This window comes from Schistocerca cancellata, chromosome 4, assembly GCF_023864275.1.
Source record: "Schistocerca cancellata isolate TAMUIC-IGC-003103 chromosome 4, iqSchCanc2.1, whole genome shotgun sequence".
NCBI lineage: Eukaryota > Metazoa > Arthropoda > Insecta > Orthoptera > Acrididae > Schistocerca > Schistocerca cancellata.
This window is the reverse complement of record NC_064629.1, coordinates 264,375,941-264,398,457: the sequence shown is the minus strand read 5'-3', so window position 1 is coordinate 264,398,457 and position 22,517 is coordinate 264,375,941. Positions and strand designations below refer to the sequence as shown.

General features: G+C 43.0%; 1 protein-coding gene across 1 annotated transcript in view; it reads left to right on the top strand.

Moving 5' to 3' along the window:
• The window catches only part of LOC126184589 (uncharacterized), a 181,555-nt gene that overhangs the window by 154,769 nt on the left and 4,269 nt on the right, over nucleotides 1-22,517 (top strand). The window contains exon 2 of the mRNA XM_049927025.1: nucleotides 8,538-8,824. Coding sequence (XP_049782982.1) covers nucleotides 8,538-8,820 — 283 coding nt within the window. The 3' untranslated portion in view covers nucleotides 8,821-8,824. The remainder of the gene's footprint in view (nucleotides 1-8,537; nucleotides 8,825-22,517) is intronic.

Below are 22,517 nucleotides of genomic sequence, written 5' to 3'. Positions count from 1 at the left end.
CAAGTTTCCACGGAAACGCCGTTTATTAAGTTTTAATTAAACCTCGACAAGTCCGTCGCTTCCAGAAAACACCATCTCCAAATAGTTAATAGCTCAATTACTTGTACGAAACCTGTTCTGACTACTCACTAAGTTGCAACCCTCGTGTATAAAACTGGAAATGATTAATCAGAATTCGTGCTGCCAACTCGTTTAAGCTTGTAGTACTGGCAGAATAGGTGTATCGACCTCTGAGAACCACTAACTGTCGACTTTTAAACATCATCCTCGCTCCACAGGGTCGAAAAGCTACCTCCTAAACCGCAGGACTCCACGTGATACAAGCAATTCCTGGAATTGTTTAAACATCAGGCTGTTCAGCCAGTCAGCCTCAGTAGCTGAGTGCAGACATTCCCACCGGTCATCTCCGACTGCCGTTATTATTACTCCTCTCCTCCCAGGGCTTCTCACAAGTTTATTTCCATATTAGAGTTACCGATGACCAACCATCCTCGATTTCAAGTACGGATACGTAAACTGCTTGAGGAAGAATGGGCAGAGGACTGGCTCCTTTCAATCTACATAATAGTCAATACTACGCTGCGATCCAACAATTAATTAGAAACTTCCCCTACTATCGAAAATTTCAGGTAAGCAGGACGCTAATAACTACCTTGGCATGAATGCGTGCCAACCGTGTTTCAACTCCTTTCCATATACATCCAGTAGGCATCAAGGGCGACTCTTTCTGCGACTATGAGAAGAAAGGAAAATGGGCTATAAACAACTTGCTGTTTTCCTACAGTATCTTCGGAGCACGGCAAACCCTTTTACTCAAAGCATTGTAAAACTGAAAGTGCCCCTTCCAACAAGTGCTCTGGCTTTATTGTGTCATTAAGATCCTCAAAGATACAAAACCCTTTTTATCATCTTCGTACTCTTTCTAGTTTATGGTTCATCATTAAGCATTCACATGCACATAAACATTCTAGTTTTACCACCTTCGTATAATTTTTAGTTTTGTTTTTCTATATATACATTTCTTTTTGTAGATAGTTTTTGTCAAACCATATACTCTTCCCATTGTATTAACTGTTAAACCCACTGCACATTTTTCTAGTTCATTCTGCTCAATAGTTTCACCAACATATTTAAATTTTCTAACATGTTCTGTTTTATCCATTTGTGTTTCTATATATTTTGGTACAATTTTTATATTTTTTGTGAGTTTTGTTTTTTCAACTGAAATTTTGAGACCAGTTCTGTTGAGATGAATTATTTGAGTAGCTACCAGCGACAAATTTTTTGTATGTATAGAGAAATAGCTTGCAAAAGCCAGCAGTTAGTCTTAATTTCAATTATTTTACTTTCCACAATTAATAGATCAATTTTGTAATTTTCAACTCCTACTGTCAGATTCCTACAATTTTTCTAAAACGCACCTTAACAGTAATGATGATAAGCCTTCTCATTGCCTAAAACTAGTTTTTATTTAAAATGGCTTCTCTCATAAATTTAATTGTAGATATCATCTCTGTTAGTTTCACGAATTACAGTTGCTAATTTTGCTTTAATACCGAACCCTGTAATGTGTTTATCTATTGTTTCTCTATGTGTCGAATCGAATGCTGTCTTGAAATCAGTAAATGATATTGTTTTATGTTCGCTGGTTAACATTCTCTGGCGAATTATTGATTTTAAGTTAAAAATCTGTTGTCTGCAGGAGAGTCCCTTTCAGAAACCACCCTGATATCCTCTCAGCTGTTAGTCTAAACCATCTTCAACTCTGACCAGGAAAAATTTTGATAACATTTGGTATGCCACTGGCAGAAGTGGCACTCCTATATTATTGTTGACTTTTGTTTGTCTCTCTTTTCATGTTATGGGTGAGTTAATGCTGTTTTCCACGCTTCTGGAACCTTTTCTGTTTTCAAAACTTTCTCAAAGAGTAAATGTAGATCCCTTTGGTTCTGGCCATTTCAACAGTTCTGCTGTGAATGAGTGTTCAGGACGTGCTTTGTTGTTCTTGAGTATTTTGATGGCCTCATGAATTCCAAACTCTGTTAATGGGAAATATTTTTCAAGATGTTCCGGCATTCCTGGAAATTCTGATGTAACTGAACAGTTTAAGAGTCTGTGAAAAACTATTGCTAATATTCCGCAGTTTTCCCTATTATTTAATACTATTTTACCATTTTCATCTTTGAAACAAATACTTTGTGCTTAATGCCATTAAGTATTTGTTTAAAAGTGTGGTAAACATTTATGTTATTCCTTTTGGTGAAATTTTCTTGTATTTCTTCAAGCTGCAGTTTTTGAAAGACTCTTTTGATTTTCCAGGTTATTTTTTATATTTCTTTCCTTTTTTGTTTGAATTTTTCTACATGTTCATCGTTTTTTGAACATCTCCATTTTGTCCATTTTTGAGCCCTTTGTTGTGGTACTTCTTGATACTCCTCATTCCATCTTTTTATTCTTGGCCAGTCCTAAATTTTTCTCTGCCGCTTTAGTAACTTATACTTCAAGTTAATTCCAATCACCTTTTTAGTTGTATCAATTTTTTCTCTTAATTTTTCTTTATTTTCTATTGTAATACTGGCTTTTCTGAAGTTGTATCTGATTACTTCCTGGATTTTCTTTTCAGTTTTATATGGGAGAAATTTTATGTTAAGCCTTTGTTATTTTATACGAGATAATAACATCAGTAAATGAGTTGATGTCCTATGCGTGGTTGCATAAACACTTTAATCATCAGGTGTATACTTTCCCACTTCTACTGATTTCTTTTTTATTTTCTAGTTTCTCAAAAGTCGATATGTCAAGATTCCTCATCTATAAGTATAGTACCTATGCGGAAATTTTTAAATAATCTTAAATTGTTGTTCAAACTCTTTATATTGTGATTTCTCTGCACGGTATATAATGTTTTACATTTTTACTACGCTGTTGGCAGTATGATTCAGCAAACCCAATGCAAATAAAAGTAAAGAAAACTTAGAGGTACCAGAAGTCGTAGGTAATGTCCTCTGACTACAACATTCGGCATGTATTACGTGTCTCCGCTACAGCGTACACGGATAAGTGAGCAACCAAGCCATAAACGCTTGGCTGCACGAAATCAAATTCCGCCGGATGTCAGGCGATGACTCTTGTGTCGCTAACAGCCAAGATGATATCCTCATGGTCTGTCCGTCTATTGCGTCAGACTCGAAAGAAATAACATTCCTTCCCCTGTCGAAGTACGAATAGGAACATTCTTCCTCCGAACCCAAAATGCAAGGGAATGATAAATTACACGTTGCCAGACCAACTTCAAAGGAAGTAAAAGAACATATTTCACTCCCCTCTCAAAACGAGGTCATACTGCAAAAGCACTGCTTTTAAATTATATTTGGCCATGGCTATCTGGACATCAGTGTCGTATACATATTATTATTCTTGTTTATATTCTTTCATATATTTCATTAATTACTTCAAATTATTCCTACAAGGATGCAACCATGGAATATTCAAAGGAATCCTCGAGGCTTTTGCTTGAGGTAGATTGAGGGAAACCATAGAAAAGGAAATGTCTTCAGTAAACTGTATGTCAGTTCCCACTGATTGGGTATATACTGCTGCCAATCAAAATTTTAACACCAGGAAAGAAAGAAAGTAGCGAAATATTGCTTGTAGTGTGTAAAAAGTATAGAAGGAAGAATTCATTATCAAATTTTGAGACGATTTGTAAGTACACAGGGCGCGAAATTTAAGTCACACAGCAGCTATTTCTGGCGTGTCTGTGCACCAAGTCGAATTGACTTTAGATGGCAGATACAGGTTCATGATTCCATACGACTTGACGTCTATGCCAAAGTTCATGAATCGTAGTGGTTGGCGAGTAGCAACATGGCAGTCTGTAGACATGCCTCATGACCAAATGTTTTCAGCGCGTGAGTTATCCTCATAAAGTTCTAGGCGGGGTAACAGTCGAACATCTCTGTATCGTGGTAGGTCAGGAGAGCACAGGCAACATGCACTCTTGCATTACCTTGTTGAAATATAGACCTTGGCCACTGACCTTAACACGTGAGAAATGTGCCCTGATGAGCCAACACATTATGAACACTACCCAACGCGAGATAGAACGCCGACTGGCGGCATTGGGGATACGTGAGGCGCTAAGGAAACTACGTTAAGTGGAGCAGAGACGAATGGGGAATCATTCTAGTGACGATATGGACCACAAATGAAGAAACCCTTTGATATCAGAGACACTGACAATGGGAAGATTGTTACGGCCGGGCACCTGGGAACGAAAATCTGGAAATCGGCGAAGCTGGTCGTCTGTTTACGTGTAATTGTCGTAAGCATCTATGGAATGTGGTTGAAGGAAGATGAAACGCCGGCGGAAATGGCCGTGCGGTTCTAGGCGCTGCAGTCTGGAACCGCGCAACCACTACGGTCGCAGGTTCGAATCCTGCCTCGGGCATGGATGTGTGTGATGTCCTTAGGTTAGTTAGGTTTAATTAGTTCTAAGTTCTAGGGGACTGATGACCACAGATGTTAAGTCCCATAGTGCTGAGAGCCATTTGAACCATTCACTGCGCCACGGCGTAGGTTGCTGGGGGCAGTATTATGCTATTACGGACATTCACCTGGGGTCTCATGGGACCTGTGGTAGTAATCGAAGCCACCATGATGGCTGCTGGCTGTGTGAACATTACTGCGGTCCACCTTCATCACTTGATGTTTGATGCCTTCCCAGACGGCAACGGCATCTTCAAACAGGCAAAAATAGTGCTACAGTGGTTTGAAGAACATGATAATGAATTCACGTTGTTGTCTTGTTAACCAAATTCGCCTGATATGAAACAGATGGAACACATTTGGGACGCTATCGGATACCAGGTCCACACCCACAAACCATCGGCCCGTAATTTGCGGGAGTTGTGTGACCTGTGCACAGACATATCGTGCCACATACCTCCGAAAAACTATCAGAGCCTTATAGAATCCATATCACTCACATTACCTTCCAAAGGTGGACCACCTCGCAATTAAACAGATACTCGGATGTTTTGGATCGTCATTGTATGTGTGTCCTCTCGGGCGTTAGGAGCGTAGGGCTATCGAGATCGTATGTAGCTTTGAGTATAGTCCTCCTGAATCCTTCGATCCATATTGGTAAAACAGTCGTAGGAAGCTAGCGAATGCTAGCAGCAATATCGTTGAACGATAAACTACAGTCTCGACAGGTAACGACCGCTGTCGAATTACAAGACACGCACTCGTATGTTGCAGATTCTGTATAATGGCCAGCAGTGTAGAGCCTAAACAAGCGATAACTTCGCCTTCCCGAGGGGTGATGAGCGGTGTGGGATGACAACCTCCGCCTACATGTCGCAGGGCTATCAGCCAAGGTCCGTGTTCTGTGCTTTTCCAACAGCAAGACTGTCATGTGGGCATAGGGATTGCCAGTCTCCTCTGGTGTTGTGACAGTTGTACTCCTACCCCGTCACGTATCAGGATGGGTCCCTTTACTCATTTTAAAATTAGAACAGAGAACAACGATCAACAGAAAGCCATGCAGAATACACAAAACATTTGGTAACAGAACAGTGGGGTTGTTTGCTGAAATTGGCACTGTAGTAACGTGATATTCAAGGCCCGATCTTTACCAGTATGTTAAGCAACCTTAATTCAAGTCACCAACGAGCTGAAACAGTCGCGTTAAGGTGTCCGCATTACAGTCTTTTCTTCTTCTTCACGAGGTATAACACAATCTTCTCATTAACAAAAAACATTCAAATGCGATTTTTCAGTGAGAAACCCACTGCACAAATTTTGCTTGTATACGGAATGCAGATGGCGTTAATCCTACCTACTTTGGGCGGTAGCTCTGAAATATTGACCATTTCCATTTCCAAGCATGTGGTATACTTCATGCTAATTTGACATTGTTGCATGCCACCTTTATGGTATTGTAATTTTAATGGACAACGATGTATTGTAATGGAAACTCCCCAGTGTAAGGACACAGTCCCACACTACAACACAACCGATAGATCCGAGCAGTCTCGTTACTTTTATGTCGGTCTAGTATTCCGGACGTGACTGTTATCACTCAGTCAGATACAGGTACTACAGAGACTTCTGATAGTTTTGTGCAAAAACTTATTTTAGGATTTTAGATGCAACTCTCGATACCCCGAAGTCAGCATTAATTAGTAAATTTCACGGACTATGTTGTAATTAGTTCCTGCGAGGAAACCAACAATGACCCACCAGCATCAGGCCAGACACACTGAGGTACTCAAGTGTTCAGTAATACCTACCAGTATGCCATGGTATATGATTTGTATTATAATAACAAGACTCAGTGCTACAGTGTAAAGTGCAGGTTGTTCATACTCCTCATAACATAGATAGTGACTGCATCATAAACAGGTTCGATTATCCTGGTTGTAACTCCCCTTAACGACACGCTGGAAAGACCCACTCTGCCTCGTCTTCCGCATCCTGCTATCTTTCCCATCTCGCATCCTATACCAACTCATCCACTTCCCACAACTTCTCCTCTTTCTGGAGCACCTTCGGACCCAATATATTAATCGTAAAACTCAGTCCCAGCACATCCGAGATATACCCTACTTTCCAGTCCTAGCCACTTCGGCCCACCTCGTGTCGCTATTCCATTTTCTTCCCTCTCCCTTCCTCCACCTCAATGATTACTAGCTATCTGTGGTTCTACGGGACACCATATTCAGGCTCGTCATTCCACCTCCATCATGATCATGATCATTTTCATTCACCACCAGAACCACCATTATACCACAGCACCACTGATACTATCATCAGTGATTATATTTCAGTTGTAGGGAGAAATCACCAAAAAGTTTTCTAAATCATAAAAATGGTCCAATACATTTGTTGTCATCAGTTTCTTACTTGTTTCAAAACTTATTTTCAGTACGTGTAACCTTTGCATGAAGAGTGAAAAAAAAATCTGGCTGGAAAATACGTCGGCATCCTTTCGAATATTCTGTTGACTTCAGATATGGTCTACATACAGTACACATATGGCCAATTACATGCAAATAACACGTTTTTAATTATGTTATTAATGTACTTTTATGGCCCTAGCCAAGGTCACGTGAAGAGCGGGATGTGTGATTCTGTAGAGCGCCAGGGCGCTAATGGAACATCATTCAATTAACAATCATTTATTGGCGAGAATTTTACAATCACTCTGTCTTCTTCCCAGCGCTGCCTGGCTGCGACCGGACTTTGTCCATACTGCTTGAAAGCGGGAGGTGGCATGTCAGTGTCCGGCGATGAACTTGTTGAATTCAGGTCCTAGCATTGGCTGTGGTCAGTGATGCGGCCCCGTCGCAGGAAGATGCAGCGGCTATGCGTCTCCGGCAGAACCTCAGCGCTCTCGATGAGTGAATCTGCGCTTAGGCTCGGTCCCAGGAATATGCATACCCCTGTGGTCGGCTGTTGGGATGGCATGTAGGTAAAAAAAACCAGCAGAAACATGAAGGACAGCCTGAGCGACAGTCCCAGCATGCAGCCGGTGAGAAGGTACTTGTACTGCCCCAGTAGTGATCACACAGGTGCCCAGTGGGTCAGTTGAAGAGCTTGCAGACGGCCAGAACGGTCGTTCACCCACCGAACATCAGCCCGGCCCGCATCTTAAGTCACTCACCGTTGTGTCCTGCAGGATTGCAGCTTGCAGATCAGAAGTCGTCTCCATTGCTGGGCGGCTGTGGGTTTGCAGCAGTGGACTCAAAGTCGGCGGCAGGTTGTAGACGCTTGTTGAATTCACCAGAGCATCCTGAAACTTAATACAGCTCCGTCTGTATCCGTAATGCAGATGTAATGACCTAACTCTGAGAATGAGCTTTTGCTCTCGTTTCCTGAGCCTGACTGCGCTCTCCGCTGCTCTGGTGTTTAACTTCAGGATTACAGAGTGTTCCTTTACGCAAAGTTTGCATCCAGAAAGATATTCTTATGACATCCCTAGGTGAAGTTACTACAAGTAGCCTTGTTACAGGTGGAGCGTTCTATTTGATCCACACTGTAGTCAAAGTGCTGAATCAGTTCCTCTTGGCTTCTCTGTCGCATAGTCTGATGAAACGAGCTCCCAGCTTGTTTGTACTTTCGGCTTCCCATGTTGACTTTCGGTTACTACACCGTTGCGTAGCCGGCAGATGCGCCCCACTTGGCGGTGTCTCTGTCGGTTCTTAACAAAATTTTATTTCTGCTCTTACTTGCTTTTAACTGTGAAACAGTGTTATCTGAGGGGGACAGTTTAAATCTCCCAGGAAGTTTCATTTTTCTTACCTGAGACATAACCAGGATTTTTCTTTGTATTTAACGTTGCGTATTTGATTCATGTTTGTCCGTTCTATGTTAGTCGGCAAATTCTTGTTAATGACCATGAAACTAAAACTGTCCAAAACGAGATCGAAGTATTAGATGAAGTTACAGCCTGAATTGAAACGCCTTAGTTTAGTTAATAAATGCTCATTCAGATTTTAAGGTTAAATGTCAGTGGTGTCTGCTTGTTACAGATACATCGAAAGATATCCAGATCGAGTAGATATGCTACTCACGCTGATGGAATTTTGGTCCCGACTTCACTCACTGAATGAGAACATCAGCGAACTGCTGCATGAATTGCGCCGTGAAAATGCCCGGATGGCAGCGGAGGCTGCCGCCGTGGATGCTGCCGCTGCGAATGGGGGCCCCATTGTAGAATTCCCTCCGGATACCGACGACAAGCCGGAGGAGAAGCACCAGCAGCCGGAGGAGGACGACACAGAGGAGGGCGCCACCGGCGGCCAGCCCCGCTAGTCAGGTCAGTCCGCACATCCCTTCTTCTGTTGTGCCCCTCAGTCCGCACACTATTTTCAAGTACATCTCCAGGCTAGTTCACCCTATGCAAGCCTCTTCATCTATGCACAGCTACTGCAACCAACATCCATTTAAATCTCCTTGCTGTAGTCAGTCTTTGATCTCCTCCTATAATTTTACCCCCCCCCCCCCCCCCCTTCGCCACCCAGACTTCCCTCTATGAACAAAAACTGATGACTACTTGTTGCCGCAGGATGTGTTCCATTTACATCTACATGGATACTCTGCAAATCACATTCAAGTGCCTGGCACAGGGTTTATCGAACCACCTTCACAATTCTCTATTATTCCAATCTCGTATAGCGCGCGGAAAGAATGGACACCTATATCTTTCCGTACGAGCTCTGATTTCCCTTATTTTATCGTGGTGATCGTTCCTCACTATGTAGGTCGGTGTCAACAAAATATTTTCGCATTCGGAGGAGAAAGTTGGTGATTGGAATTTCGTGAGAAGATTCTGTCGCAACGAAAAACGCCTTTCTTTTAATGATTTCCAGCCCAAATCCTGTATCATTTCTGTGACATTATCTCCCATATTTTACGATAATACAAAACGTGTTGCCTTTCTTTTAACTTTTTCGATGTACTCCGTCAGTCCTATCTGGTAAGGATCCCACACGGTGCAGCAGTATTCTAAAAGAGGACGGACAAGCGTAATGTAGGCAGTCTCCTTAGTAGGTCTGTTACATTTTCTAAGTATCCTGCCAATAAAACACATTCTTTGGTTAGCCTTCCCCACAACATTTTCTATGTGTTCCTTCCAATTTAAGTTGTTCGTAATTATAATACCTAGGTATTTAGTCGAATTTACGACTTTTAGATTAGACTGATTTATCGTGTAACCGAAGTTCAACGAGTTCCTTTTAGCAATCATGTGGATGACCTCACACCTTTCGTTATATAGGGTCAACTTGTAACCTCCTCCTCACTTATCGACCTTAATGACAGTGACAAATTAAACCGCGTGTACCTAATGGAAATTTGGGAAAAGCAATCGTCACCGACGTTAATCTGTCGGTAAAGAGGGAGGAAAGGGTTACATCTAAATGAAAGGAAAAATGCAAATGAAACTGGTGGAAATTAATTTTGAAAAGGGGTAAAGTTAATAAAGAAAGTAAATGTGCAGCCGTTACGTTAACAATTAACTAGCGGTAATTAGATATTTGAGATTTGGGGGAAATTACGGTCGCCAGTCATACGGACAATTACTATAGTAACTGAAAGAGAAAGGTTATTACACATATAATTAGCACTAGAAGCATGGCAACTGAAGGTTGACACGTGTAGTGTGAAAACTGAAAGTTTGTCAGAAGTAATAAATTTCGCTACACTCTGACTTAATTTAGCAAAAGAATTAATAAAGCCGGAAAATTGAAAGTTAATTTAGCGACTGAAATTAATAGTGAGCTTTGTTTCTGAAGCACATCGAAATTCAGTAAAATACGGTTAGTCTTGGGCTACCTCAACAATCATTTCAAAAGCTACTTGAATCTACGCAATTTATAAACAAGAGATATAACTTTGAACTTGAATTAAATGATTCTGAACAATTAACAATAGTAACATTTAGTACGTACCGAGTTGAGCTACAGTCACAGGTAAGCTAAAATATGCTAACAAAACTCGCACTCTTAATTTGTGCTTGTGTAATCTAAATATTGTAGCCAGCTATGAATACCTTAACTGAACTTTGAAATTAAAGCAGTGAAATGGAATATTATTACTTTAATGCTGGCGTTTGAATTTCAACGACACTCGGGTTCATTCCGGAGAAGGAAGGGACCCTGCTTGGCAATGCAATTGGGACAATGAGCAACAAATGTTCATGCTAAGTTGCTGTAATTATAGTTACGAAAATGGAACAGTTTGAAAAGCTGAGGTCTGCAATACAGTTCTTAAACTTTACGTGCTTCCAGTCTTCCTTGTTGGTTGATTGAAGGTTTGAAGCCGTCGATCGAGGAGGTGGCGACAGTCACTCATTGTCGGCCGTCGCTGTTGCAGAAGCTGGATGTTGGCGCGCCTCCTTCTCGACACGGTCACCAGGCGAAACGGGCTCTTGATGCGCGGCAGCTAATGCTTCCCGTCCGCGACACCGTGTCAGAAACTGTCATAGCAAGTCGAGCGCAATTACATGCTGCCAAACCCCGAAAGCGCGGCAACTCGCGGGAGCGTCACACAACACACCTGCTCCACCGCCCTACCCCAGCCAGACTCTCTCTGCTCTGCTCGCGCTCCACGAGGCAGAGTTAACACTACCAAAGATCCTAAACACTTTGGTTCTCCACACGACCTATCGATGTATTCGTTCGACAGCATAGTTTTCCCTAGGCAAGACCCAGCGTAAAATACAAATAATATTCACAAAACAAACCAATTATACATCGACATAAATGCATATATATATATATATATATATATATATATATATATATATATATATATGGTAAAACAATTACAATATATAAAGACACAGAAATGTTATATCTTCAGGTAACAAAATAAGGAAAAAAATTTGCAGTGCAATATATGGAAATAGGAGGATATGCATTTCCGGCGTTACAAACTGCCACTTTCGCACCATTCAGATATCTTTTCTAAATCGTTTTGCAGTTTGTTTTGATCTTCTGATGACTTTATTAGTCGATAAACGACAGCGTCATCTGCAAACAACCTAAGACGGCTGCTCAGATTGTCTCCAAAATCGTTTATGTAGATAAGGAACAGCAAAGGGCCTATAACACTACCTTGGTGAACGCCAGAAATCACTTCTGTTTTACTCGATGACTTTCCGTCAATTACTACGAACTGTGACGTCTTTGACAGTAAATCACAAATCCACTCACATAACTGAGACGATATTCCATAAGCACGCAATTTCACTACGAGTCGCTTGTTTGGTACAGTGTGAAAAGCCTTCTGGAAATCCAGAAATACGGAATCGATCTGAAATCTCTTGTAAATAGCACTCAGCACTTCATGTGAATAAAGAGCTAGTTGTGTTTCACAGGAATGATGTTTTTCTAAACCCATGTTGAGTGTGTGCCAATAGACCGTTTTCTTCGAAGTAATTCATAATGTTCGAACACAATATATGTTCTAAAATCCTGCTGCATATCTACGTTAACGATATGGGCCTGTAATGTAGTGGATTACTCCCACTACCTTTCTTGAATATTGGTGTGACCTGTGCAACTTTCCAGTCTTTGGGTGCGGATCTTCCGTCGATTGAACGGTTGTATTTGATTGTTAAGTATGGAGCTAATGCATCAGCATACTCCGAAAGGAACCTTATTGGTATACAGTCTGGACCAGAAGACTTGATTTTATTAAGTGATTTAAGTTGCTTCACTACTCCGAGGATATTTACTTCTACGTTACTCATGTTGACAGCTGTTCTCGATTCGAATTCTGGAATATTTACTTCGTCTTCTTTTGTGAAGGCATTTCGGAAGGCTGTGTTTAGTAACTCTGCTTTGGCAGCGCTATCTTCAGGTCTACGCTTATATTATCAATTTGGAATAAGTGGAGATTGTCTCTTAGGGAGGCGCCAAGTGAATTTTTACCTGCTTTTCTGAATAGGTATATTTTTCGCTTATTTATCGAGGATTTGGGGATTACATTCTTCAATCTCGCTTCGACAACTCTGTTTTCACTAATCCATGAATCGGTTTTGATGCTCGTTAGTAACTCAGGATTATTTGTTGCAAAGAGCTCAAGTGTGTTTTCACAACCGTTAACTATTCGCGTGGGCTCATGAACTAACTGCTCGAAATAATTTTCAGAGAATGCGTTTAGCACAATTTCGGGTGATATTTTATGCGTACCTCCGGAATTAAACATGTATTTTCGCCAACATATCGAGGGTAAATTAAAGTCACCTCCAACTATTATCGTATGAGTCGGGTACGTGTTTGAAATCAAACTCAAGTTTTCTTTGAACCTTTCAGCAACTGTATAATCTGAATTGGGAGGTCGGTAAAAGGATCCAATTGTTATTTTATTCCGGTTGCCAACAATGACCTATGCCCATACTAACTCACAGGAATAATCTACTTCAATTTCGCGACAAGATAAACTACTTCTGACAGCAACAAACACGCCACCGCCAACCGTGTTTAGCCTATCCTTTCGGAATACCGTTAGGTTCTTCGCAAAAATTTCGGCTGAACTTATATCCGGCTTTAGCCAGCTTTCAGTGCCTATAACGATTTGGACATCAGTGCATTCTATTAGCGCTTGGAGCTCTGGTACTTTCCCAACACAGCTACAACAATTTACAACTGTTATACCAATGGTTCCTGAATCTACGTTCTTCCTGTGTTCAGCCTGCACCCTTTGTGATTGAAGCCCTTCTTGTGTTTTCCCTCTAACCTAAAAAACCGCCCAGTCCACGTCACACAACCCCTGCTACCCGTGTAGCCGCTTCGTGCGTATACTGGACACCTGACCTATTCAACGGAAACCGAAACCCAACCACCCTTTGGCGCAAGTCGAGGAATCTGCAGCCTACACGGTCGCAGAACCGTCTGAGCCTCTGATTCAGACCCTCCACTCGGCTCTGTACCAGACGTCCGCAATCGGTCCTGTCGACTATGCTGCAAATGGTCAGCTCTGCTTTCATCTTGCAAGGAAGACTGGCAGCCTTTACCACTTCTGTTAATCGCTCGAAACCAGAGAGAATCTCTTCTGATCCAAAGTGACACTCATCATTGGTACCGACGTGAGCAACCACTTGCAGTTGGCTGCACCCTGTGCTCTTCATGGCATCCGGGAGGACCCTTTCCACATCTGGAATGTCTCCACCCGGTATGCACACGAAGTGCACATTGGTTTTCTTACCCTTCTTGTCAGCCAAGTTCCTAAGGGGCCACATAACGCGCCCAATGTTGGAGCTCCCAACTACCAGTAATCCCACCCTCTGCGATTACCCGGATCTTGCAGGCTGAGAGGTTTCCTCTGAAACAGGACAGGCGACAGCATCTGGCTCAGCGACAGTGTCAGCCACAGACAGCACCTGGAACCTGTTTGTCAGACAAACCGGGGAGGCCTTACGTGTGGGCACCTGGGAAGTCTTTCGCCACTTGCTTCGCCCCAGGGCGACCTCCCACTCGACCACAGGTGAAGGGTCAGCCTCAGTGCGAGCAGTAATTGGGTTGGCCACCGGTGAGGACCGATCGGAGGACTTTGACGTGCTGGACGTCCGTTGGATGCCCACGGCCGGCCCACAACAGTGGTGCCCATCCACTGCACCATCAAGCCGTGTAACCGAAGCCATCACAGCCTGAAGCTGAGAGCGAAGTGTCACCAACTCGGCTCGCATCCGCACACAACAATCGCAGTCGCTGTCCATACTAAAGACCGTGGAAAACTAAACTATGCAAATAAACGGACTATCGGCACGTGCTGCGCAACTCTGCTCTAGACCCTGACGGAAAGGCACGAACTGTGTCTAGTAATACGCGGATATTCGAAAACCTAACTACCGAAGCACTCAGGTCAAACTAAATAATTTGCCCCTGATTAGGAACTTGTAATATGTCACAAAATCGGTTTACTTTCCGACGAAAACGAAAATGTGACAACTGTGGCTACTTGATATTAAATTTACATGCAGAAACTCAAGAAACTAAACTATTAAAGCACACAGATGATACAATAAAATTCGCTCCTGGTTAGGAACTCTTAAATGACACAAAAGCGGTTACTTCCCTGTTGCTGCGTCTGTCTCGGTCGGCTGCTGCTGCCTGACTCAACCACTTCTTTGAATATAGTTGTACCATTAGTTATGCTATCTTTTCCCACATCCAATTAGGAGAATTTCGGGCTGGAACCCGAGTTGCACCTCAGACAGATGCTACGCAAACATTTAGAAACTTGAAAATTTACTCTAGACACAAACAGATGGGGTACACGAAGTTCCGCCCTGGAGGGAGTTGTGGTACCAGGAAGGGAATCCAGCCACCAGCTGCCACTAACATTGCTAAAATCCATCTAACGATGCCATCCTGTAGACACACTGGTGAAGGCAAGGAAGAAGAATAGTTATCCAATCTATCCATCTAATCTTTGGCATTCTTCTATAACACCACATTTCAGATTTTCCTATTTTCTCGTCTGTTCTGTTAATCGTCCACGTTTCGTTTCCATACAAGGCTACACTCTGCACAAATATCTTCAGATGAGACATCAGTAATAGGTTGTTACTTCCGGAATGTGTGGGCGATCGGTTCTCTGCTGGAGATCGATAGAGGTGAAGCCAATGTAGACCACCGATCTGTTGTCAAAACTGCTTATTAACAATCATATATGAGTGCAGATCTGTGCTTCTAGAGCAGGCAGACAGTAGACGGTAGACGGCTACGAACCGGGTGGTAGCCAGGCTAGAAAGGCGAGGCTAGCATGACTACCTGCGCAATGAACACGGAATTGCTGGCTCCAGAAAAGCGAGTGGCGGCGGCACTTGCTGGGCTGTCTGGAACTCGTGGCTCGGGATGGGGCATTAGGTGGTGGTGGCAGCCCCGGGATTAGGCAGTCACAGTGGTCGCAGCTTCGTGGCCTGGAGTCGACCAATGTAGCTGCGTCGTAAGTACGGCAACGACTGGCACAGGCTGTACGTCATTGTAGGGCCCAGCTGTGCCGCTGTTGGATCTGGGCGTTGAAATACTGTGCCCTAGCGCTGAGTTTGCAGAAAAACTTCCGGGGTGGAGAGTGATGAGCAGAGTCCGGCTATTATTAATGTGGCAGTCGTTCAAACTACCAAGGCTTACTGAAAGCTGTTCCATTCCCAGGCCATTGGCACGCGGACACGGCAGTACGTTAAGTGTCGGTCTCTGCTGAACTGCAGCATCGGCAGGTGCGTTTTCCGGCGGGCAGACTGTAGCTTGTGAGCTGGTTACGATTCTGGACTGATTTACATGCTACTAGAGCTTTAGGGCTCTACAGTTTCTAACATTTAAATTTATATTCGCTGTTAATACATTTCTCATTTTCATAAATACTTTTCTTGCTGTTGCCAGATTACATTTTATATCCTGTATACTTCGACCATCATCACTTATTATCCAACCCCAATTACAAAATTCATGTAGCACTTTTAGCGTCTCATTTCCTAATCTAATTCTGCCAACATCACCTGATATAATTCAACAATCATCCATTAGCATCGTATTGCTTACTTTGACGCTCATCTGTTACCCTCTTTTCAAGACATTATCCACTTTATTCAACTCATTTTTCAAATACTCTGCTGTGTTTGAAACAATTACTATATCCTTACCAGCTCCTTAAAAAAGTTTTGTTTCTTATCCACCAACTTTAATTCATTTTCGAAATTTCTGCTTAAGTCCCTTTACTGCTTGTTTAACGTACAGGTTGAATAATGTGGTGGCTAGGCAACAGACCTGTTTCAATCCATTGTCAGCTACTGCCTCCCTTTCACATTTGATTTACTTTTGTAAGTTGTCGCAGTCGAACTACTTTTCTCGAACTGTACATTTCACCATAATTGGTAAACTTCAATAGAAATGCCGTTATCAAGTCCCAACTGCAATCAGATATAGAAAAAAAGCTGAAGTCTAGGGAACATGAAGGAGCAAACGAATATAAAAGAGCGAAAGACCAGACAGAAAACTATCTTACATGTAAGACTTACATCATGTGCGTAAGCATGTGTCTGCCGCACTGCGGCCCATGGAAGTGGCATCTTGAAAATGAGTGAAACATATTGCACATACAAAACTATTTCATCTGAGAGAAAGTTTGATATACACAAAACATCTATTATAAATAGCACCTGAAATATTGACAATTGCAATAATAAGAATTATTATTATTGCTGTAACTATGCCTTTCACAGGGTGACAATTATTGAACTATATGAAATAACATCGTCATAACTTATGAATGGTTTGCTTTAGGACCTTCAAATTGCACGGTTGGCGGGGCATGATGGAAATTAGTATGCGCATGTGTATGGTTTGGTTCACTGACGAAACCCACCTTCATTTGGCTGCGTTCGTCAATAAGCAAAATTTGCGCGTTTGGGGGACTGAAAATCCGCATTTCACGACCGAGAAGTCTCTTCGCCCTCAATGGGTGACTGTGTGGTATGCAATGTCCAGTCACGGAATAATCGGTGCGATATTCCTTGATGGCACAGTGGCTACCGAACGGTACGTGAAGGTCTGGAAGATGATTTCATCCCCATTATCCAAAGTGACCCTGATTTCGTCAAGATGTGGTTCATGCAAGACGGAGCTCGACCCCATCGAAACAAGACAGTGTTTTATGTCCTGGAGGAGCAGTTTGGGGACCACATTCAGGCCCTGGGGTACCTCGAGGACATTGGTATGGGCCTCAATTGGCCGCCATATTCTCCGGACCTGAACACATTTGAATCCTTTTGATGGGGCTGTATTAAAGACTAGGTGTACAGCAACAGCCCCAAAACCATTTCTGAGCTGAAAACAGACATTCAGGAGGTCATCTACAGCATCGATGTTCCGACACTTCAGCGGGTCACGCAGAATTTCGCTGTTCGTCTGCGCCACATCATCGCCAGTGATGGCAGGCATATCCAATATGTCGTAACCTAAATCCGAGTATCTGTAGTGACGTTCACATGTTGAATAAAGGGTGTGCACGCCGTAGCTTGTAACTAATTTACGTTTTTTCATATAGTTCAGTAATTGTCACCCTGTAGTTACTGGTGTTACTACAGTCCATCGCAAAGCTTTCTTTTACCGACTGCTACTATAAAATTTTACTTTGATTTTGTGTGTCTGCACTATGCTTTTGACAGCTTGTTTATCGCTTATCGAAGGCCTACATATCTCTTTCGATGGCGACCGAGATGTGCTCAGAAAGTTTGAGGTCTTTCCTTGGAGTTTTTCTCAAACCATTCTAACGCAGCTTACCCATTATATTCTTGCATATTGAGCGTATTAAGAAAAAAGAGTACTTTGACGCAAATAGCGGTTGCTTGTTATGAGACAACACTGCACCTAGCCAACACGAATTGTCGTCGTCTTATGTAGCAAACGGGATAATGGACTGAAACTTCCCAGCATATTAAAATTATGTGATGGACCGGGACACTAAATCGGAACCGCGCTTTTTGTGGAGCATGTTATTACAGACTGATCTACCAGATAGGATTCGGATACGAAATAGAGAAGATTCACAAAAGAGCAGCGCGATTCGCCATGGGTTGGTTTAGTAAGCATGAAAGTGTCATCGAGATGCTCACCCAACTTCAGTGACAGGCACTACCCAAAACGGCGTCGTGCATCATGATAAGGTTTGCCGTCAAAATTCTGACAGCGTAAGTTCGTAGAAAACTTCAACCAGTTTGTTGTTTCCTCTTACGTGTATTTTGTGGAAGGACCAAGAAAGCAAAGTTAGAGAGATTCGAGTTCGCACGTAGTTTTTCCAACAAACATTTTTGCCGTACATCATTCACGATTGGAACAGTAAATGGGGGAAGTGACAGTGGTATACAACTACTGTCCGCCACAAACCACATTCACAGTATATATGTAGATGTAGACCTCTTCCATGCTTGGAGTCTGCATTCGGGGTGTTCCGACACACATGCCCTGTATATGCCTTGAGACGTGGAGCGGTCATAGGGACTCATGGCTTCTCTAACCATAGCAAGGAGATAGTTACGGATGGAATGGCTTCTCACTGATTTCTGTTGGCCAGCACTGAAATGATGAATGATTTGCTGCAATTTGGCCCTCATATACTATGATACGATCTGGGACAGTCGAACACGACCCTTGTCATCAACATTTTGTTGACCATGGCGGTGTCAGTTTTTTCTGAATCTAGGCACGATCTACATGATGGCGCCTGAGAAGCTCAGTGCCTACACGATCTCGGAGATAGTCTCCCATCGGTTGGACACTTGCTGTGTGGTCACGGTCAAATGCTTCCATGTCGAACATCTTGCTAACAGTGTGCTCGACAGTTACGTATATAACGAGAAAAAGGTCATACGCATCAGTCATGTGACGCGCCTAAGTATTCCATTCGCTGTGGCTGCTGGAGCGTTTTCTTTCCGAGACGACATCGTCGTTGAAGAAATAATACCACGTATCTGTGTCGAATTGGCGTGTAAATGCAAAAACGCGCACAGCACAGTATTATGCATACTACGCGTATCATCGTGTTGGGAAACATCTCTTGTCTCAAAGTTTCAGTTAATGGAAGAGAACACCATTTCAGAAGGCAATCTTTTCACCGAGAAAGAAATCGGTGCGCAACTGAAAGTGGCGATGTGTTTTGGAGAGCGGTTGACAACTACCATCCATTGCACCAATCGTCCATCTTGTGCAGGTCTACATTTCAGTATTGTTTTCTGGCTTTGCTACCTCGCTATAGACAACAGCATTATCAGCGAATAGCTTCACCGAGCTTCCGGCACTCCATTTGCTCGGTATTTCATTCTTTTGTAATAATGCAGAATTTACACCTTTTTTTTATATTGTCTGACTTACGTGGTATCTTTTCAGCTACATTTTCATAGTGAAGAATTGAAAACTAGTCACCCCCGTGGCCAACAGAAGGTATGCCAGCTGACCGAAGTAGGAAATATAGGAAAAGGCATCCACGCGGTATTGTTTCTTCAACGACGATATGAGGAGAACCTGGAATGTTTTTAACTTCACGTGTTTCATTCACCACTCATCTGAACCTTCAGGAAGAAGATTTTACTCAGTTTTATCAGTGACTGACTCACACATGCGTCCATTATTTTTCTGAATGTCCAGTCAACGACATTTTCAATGTCTACCGGCATTTGAAGATTAGATTAGAGATTAGATTAGATTTTCGTTCCATAGATCCGTGCTGAGGAGATCCTCGTGGATGTGGAACATGTCAATTTTTAAAAATTTTTTTAAAAGCTGAAATAACAATACAAAGCTCACTGGAGAACGATTCTACTGTCGCCAACGTACTTTTCGTGCAAGATCCACGAAGACAAGATAAGAGAATTTAGGGCTGGCACGGAGACATATACGCAGACAGTAGTTTTTCCCACGTTCTGTTTGTGAGTGGAACAGGAAAGGAAGTAAGTTGGAGTAGTACTAGGTACTCTCCGCCATGTACCATACCATGACTTGCGGATTATGTATGTACATGTAAAGTCTTAGCTTTGGCTATTTTTTGTGTTCGTATTTCAAAAACATTGTATGCAAGACACTGTATGAATAATTTGGATATGCATGTTGTATGGGTCATACATGTTAGTGCAACGGAAAGGGGGTTGGAATGTGATTTGATATTCATTAATGTTTTACAATCAGTGACTATGGTTAAAGTATTCTAAACGCAGCATCTAGGGTAGTACTAAAATGGACGTTTAACAACTTCACTCATGATTAAGTCAACCTAATCATTCTTGCCTCCCAATATTTCTAAACAGAATGAACCCGAAACCCATCTAAAAAATTTCGGAGGTCGTGCAGAGATTTTTTTCTGTGTATTTTGGTATAAGGGACTTGTGATCTTCGATGGATGACTGCAGGGTACTAATGTAATTACGAGTTGTTCGTTTTGATACCTCAGTTTGCTTTGTTACCTGTGAAAATACCTTCACAACATTGAAAAAGCCTATAATGAGTTATCACCAAAGTAAACAACATAAACACTGAGTAATATGGCAAGCTATAGGTACAGATACAAAAGAACTGTGATTTCAAACTTGTTAAGGCTTTCGTGGCCACTTGTTGACAAACTGCCCATTGGCTTCTGTCTCGGGTTCTTCGGCCGACGTTCATCTAATGATTTTTCTGACGTTTCGCCAGCACGAGTGGCTGGCATTGTCAAAGCTTCACCCTCCATTGCCGGTGGTGAACTGGAGGCGAGCTCGCGGCCGCAGACTATATGTACCTGGCGCGCCAACGTCCGAGGGCTTCTCCGCGGTCATTTCCAGTGCGGTTCTCCTCTTGCTACCTGCGACGGTCGTTCGCTGCAGTACGGGAAGCCAGGATCCGTTTACCTTAAGGCTTTCCTCTTTCTTGTTGAAACTGTTCGCGTGTTTTTGTATTTCTACAGCTTCTCTGAACAAGCGCGTGCTTCTCTACAGCCAGAACTTCCGTGTCGGCGAATTTTATAACGTGGTCGGTCTCATTCAGTGCGTGCTCTGCCACGGCCGATTTCTCCACCTGCCCCAACCTGCAATGTCGCTTATGCTCTTTGATCCTGGTGTTAATTGATCGTCCAGTCATTCCGACATAAACTTTTCGCATGTGCATGGTATACGGTATATTCCCGACATTGCAAGTGGGTCTCTTTTCTCCTTCGCCGATCTAAGACACTCTTTGATCTTCCTTGTCGGTTTGAAAATCGTCTTTACGCCATGTTTGCGCAATATACGGCCGATTCTGTCCGTCACTCTGGGAATGTATGGCAGAAAGGCCGTACCCGACATTTCTTTTTCTGGTTCCTTACTTCGCCGAGTGTTTGGCTCTGTCACACTTATAATGTAATTTGTGGAGTACCCATTGCTCCTCAGAACAGTTTCCAGGTGTTGCATTTCTCGTTTGAGATGTTGCGGCTCACATATTCGTCCTGCTCTCGTTGCGAGCGTACTAATCATGCCTCTTTTCTGGCTCAGGTGGTGGTTTGACAGTTTGTGCAGGTATCGGTCCGTGTGTATCGGTTTTCGATACACGCTGTGTCCCAGGTTTTCGCCGTCCCTTGTGACCAGCACATCTAGAAATGGCAGTTTCTTGTCCTTTTCTACTTCCATGGTAAATGTTATGTTGGCATGGAGGCTGTTCAAGTGTTTTAGGAAGTCACCGAGCTGTTCTTCACCATGGCTCCACACCACGAAAGTATTATCGACGTACCTGTACCACACCTTAGGTTTGCAAGTCGCCGAGTCCAGTGCCTGTGCTTCGAATTGTTCCATGAAGAAGATGGCCACCACTGGACTGAGAGGATTACCCATGGTGACGCCTTCCAGCTGTTCGTAGAAATCGCCATTCCACGTGAAATAGCTCGTGGTGAGACATGCATGGAAGAGCTGTTTGATGTCTTGCGGGAACATGGAACCGATGTGCTCCAGAGCGTCACTGAGTGGCACTTTCGTAAATAACGAAACAACATCAAAGCTGACCAGGATGTCGTTTGGTGCAAGTTTCAGTTTCTTCAGCTTCTCAATGAAATGTCCTGAGTCCTTAATGTATGTGTCGGTCTTCCCCACGTGTGGCTGGAGCAGAGAGGCCAAGTGTTTTGCCAGTTTATACGTTGGTGAGCCAGGAGCGCTAACGATCGGTCTCAGTGGAACGTTGTTCTTATGGATCTTCGGTAATCCATACAGCCGAGGTGGTAGGGCTTCCGTGTTGCGCAGATTTCTCTGTATGTCCGCCGGCAGAGAAGACGCCTTGATTAATCGATTCGTATTCCGAGTGATACGCTGCGTCGGATCTGCGCTTAGTTTTCGGTACGTCGTCGGATCTAATAGGTCTCGGATCTTTTGCTCATAATCTTCGGTCGTCATTACGACGGTCGCATTCCCCTTATCGGCAGGCAGTACCGATATACTCTTGTCGGCGCTGAGATTCTTAATGGCTTGTACCACTTCTTTCTTAAGGTTGCAAGCTGGTGGTTTTGCTCGGCGCAGT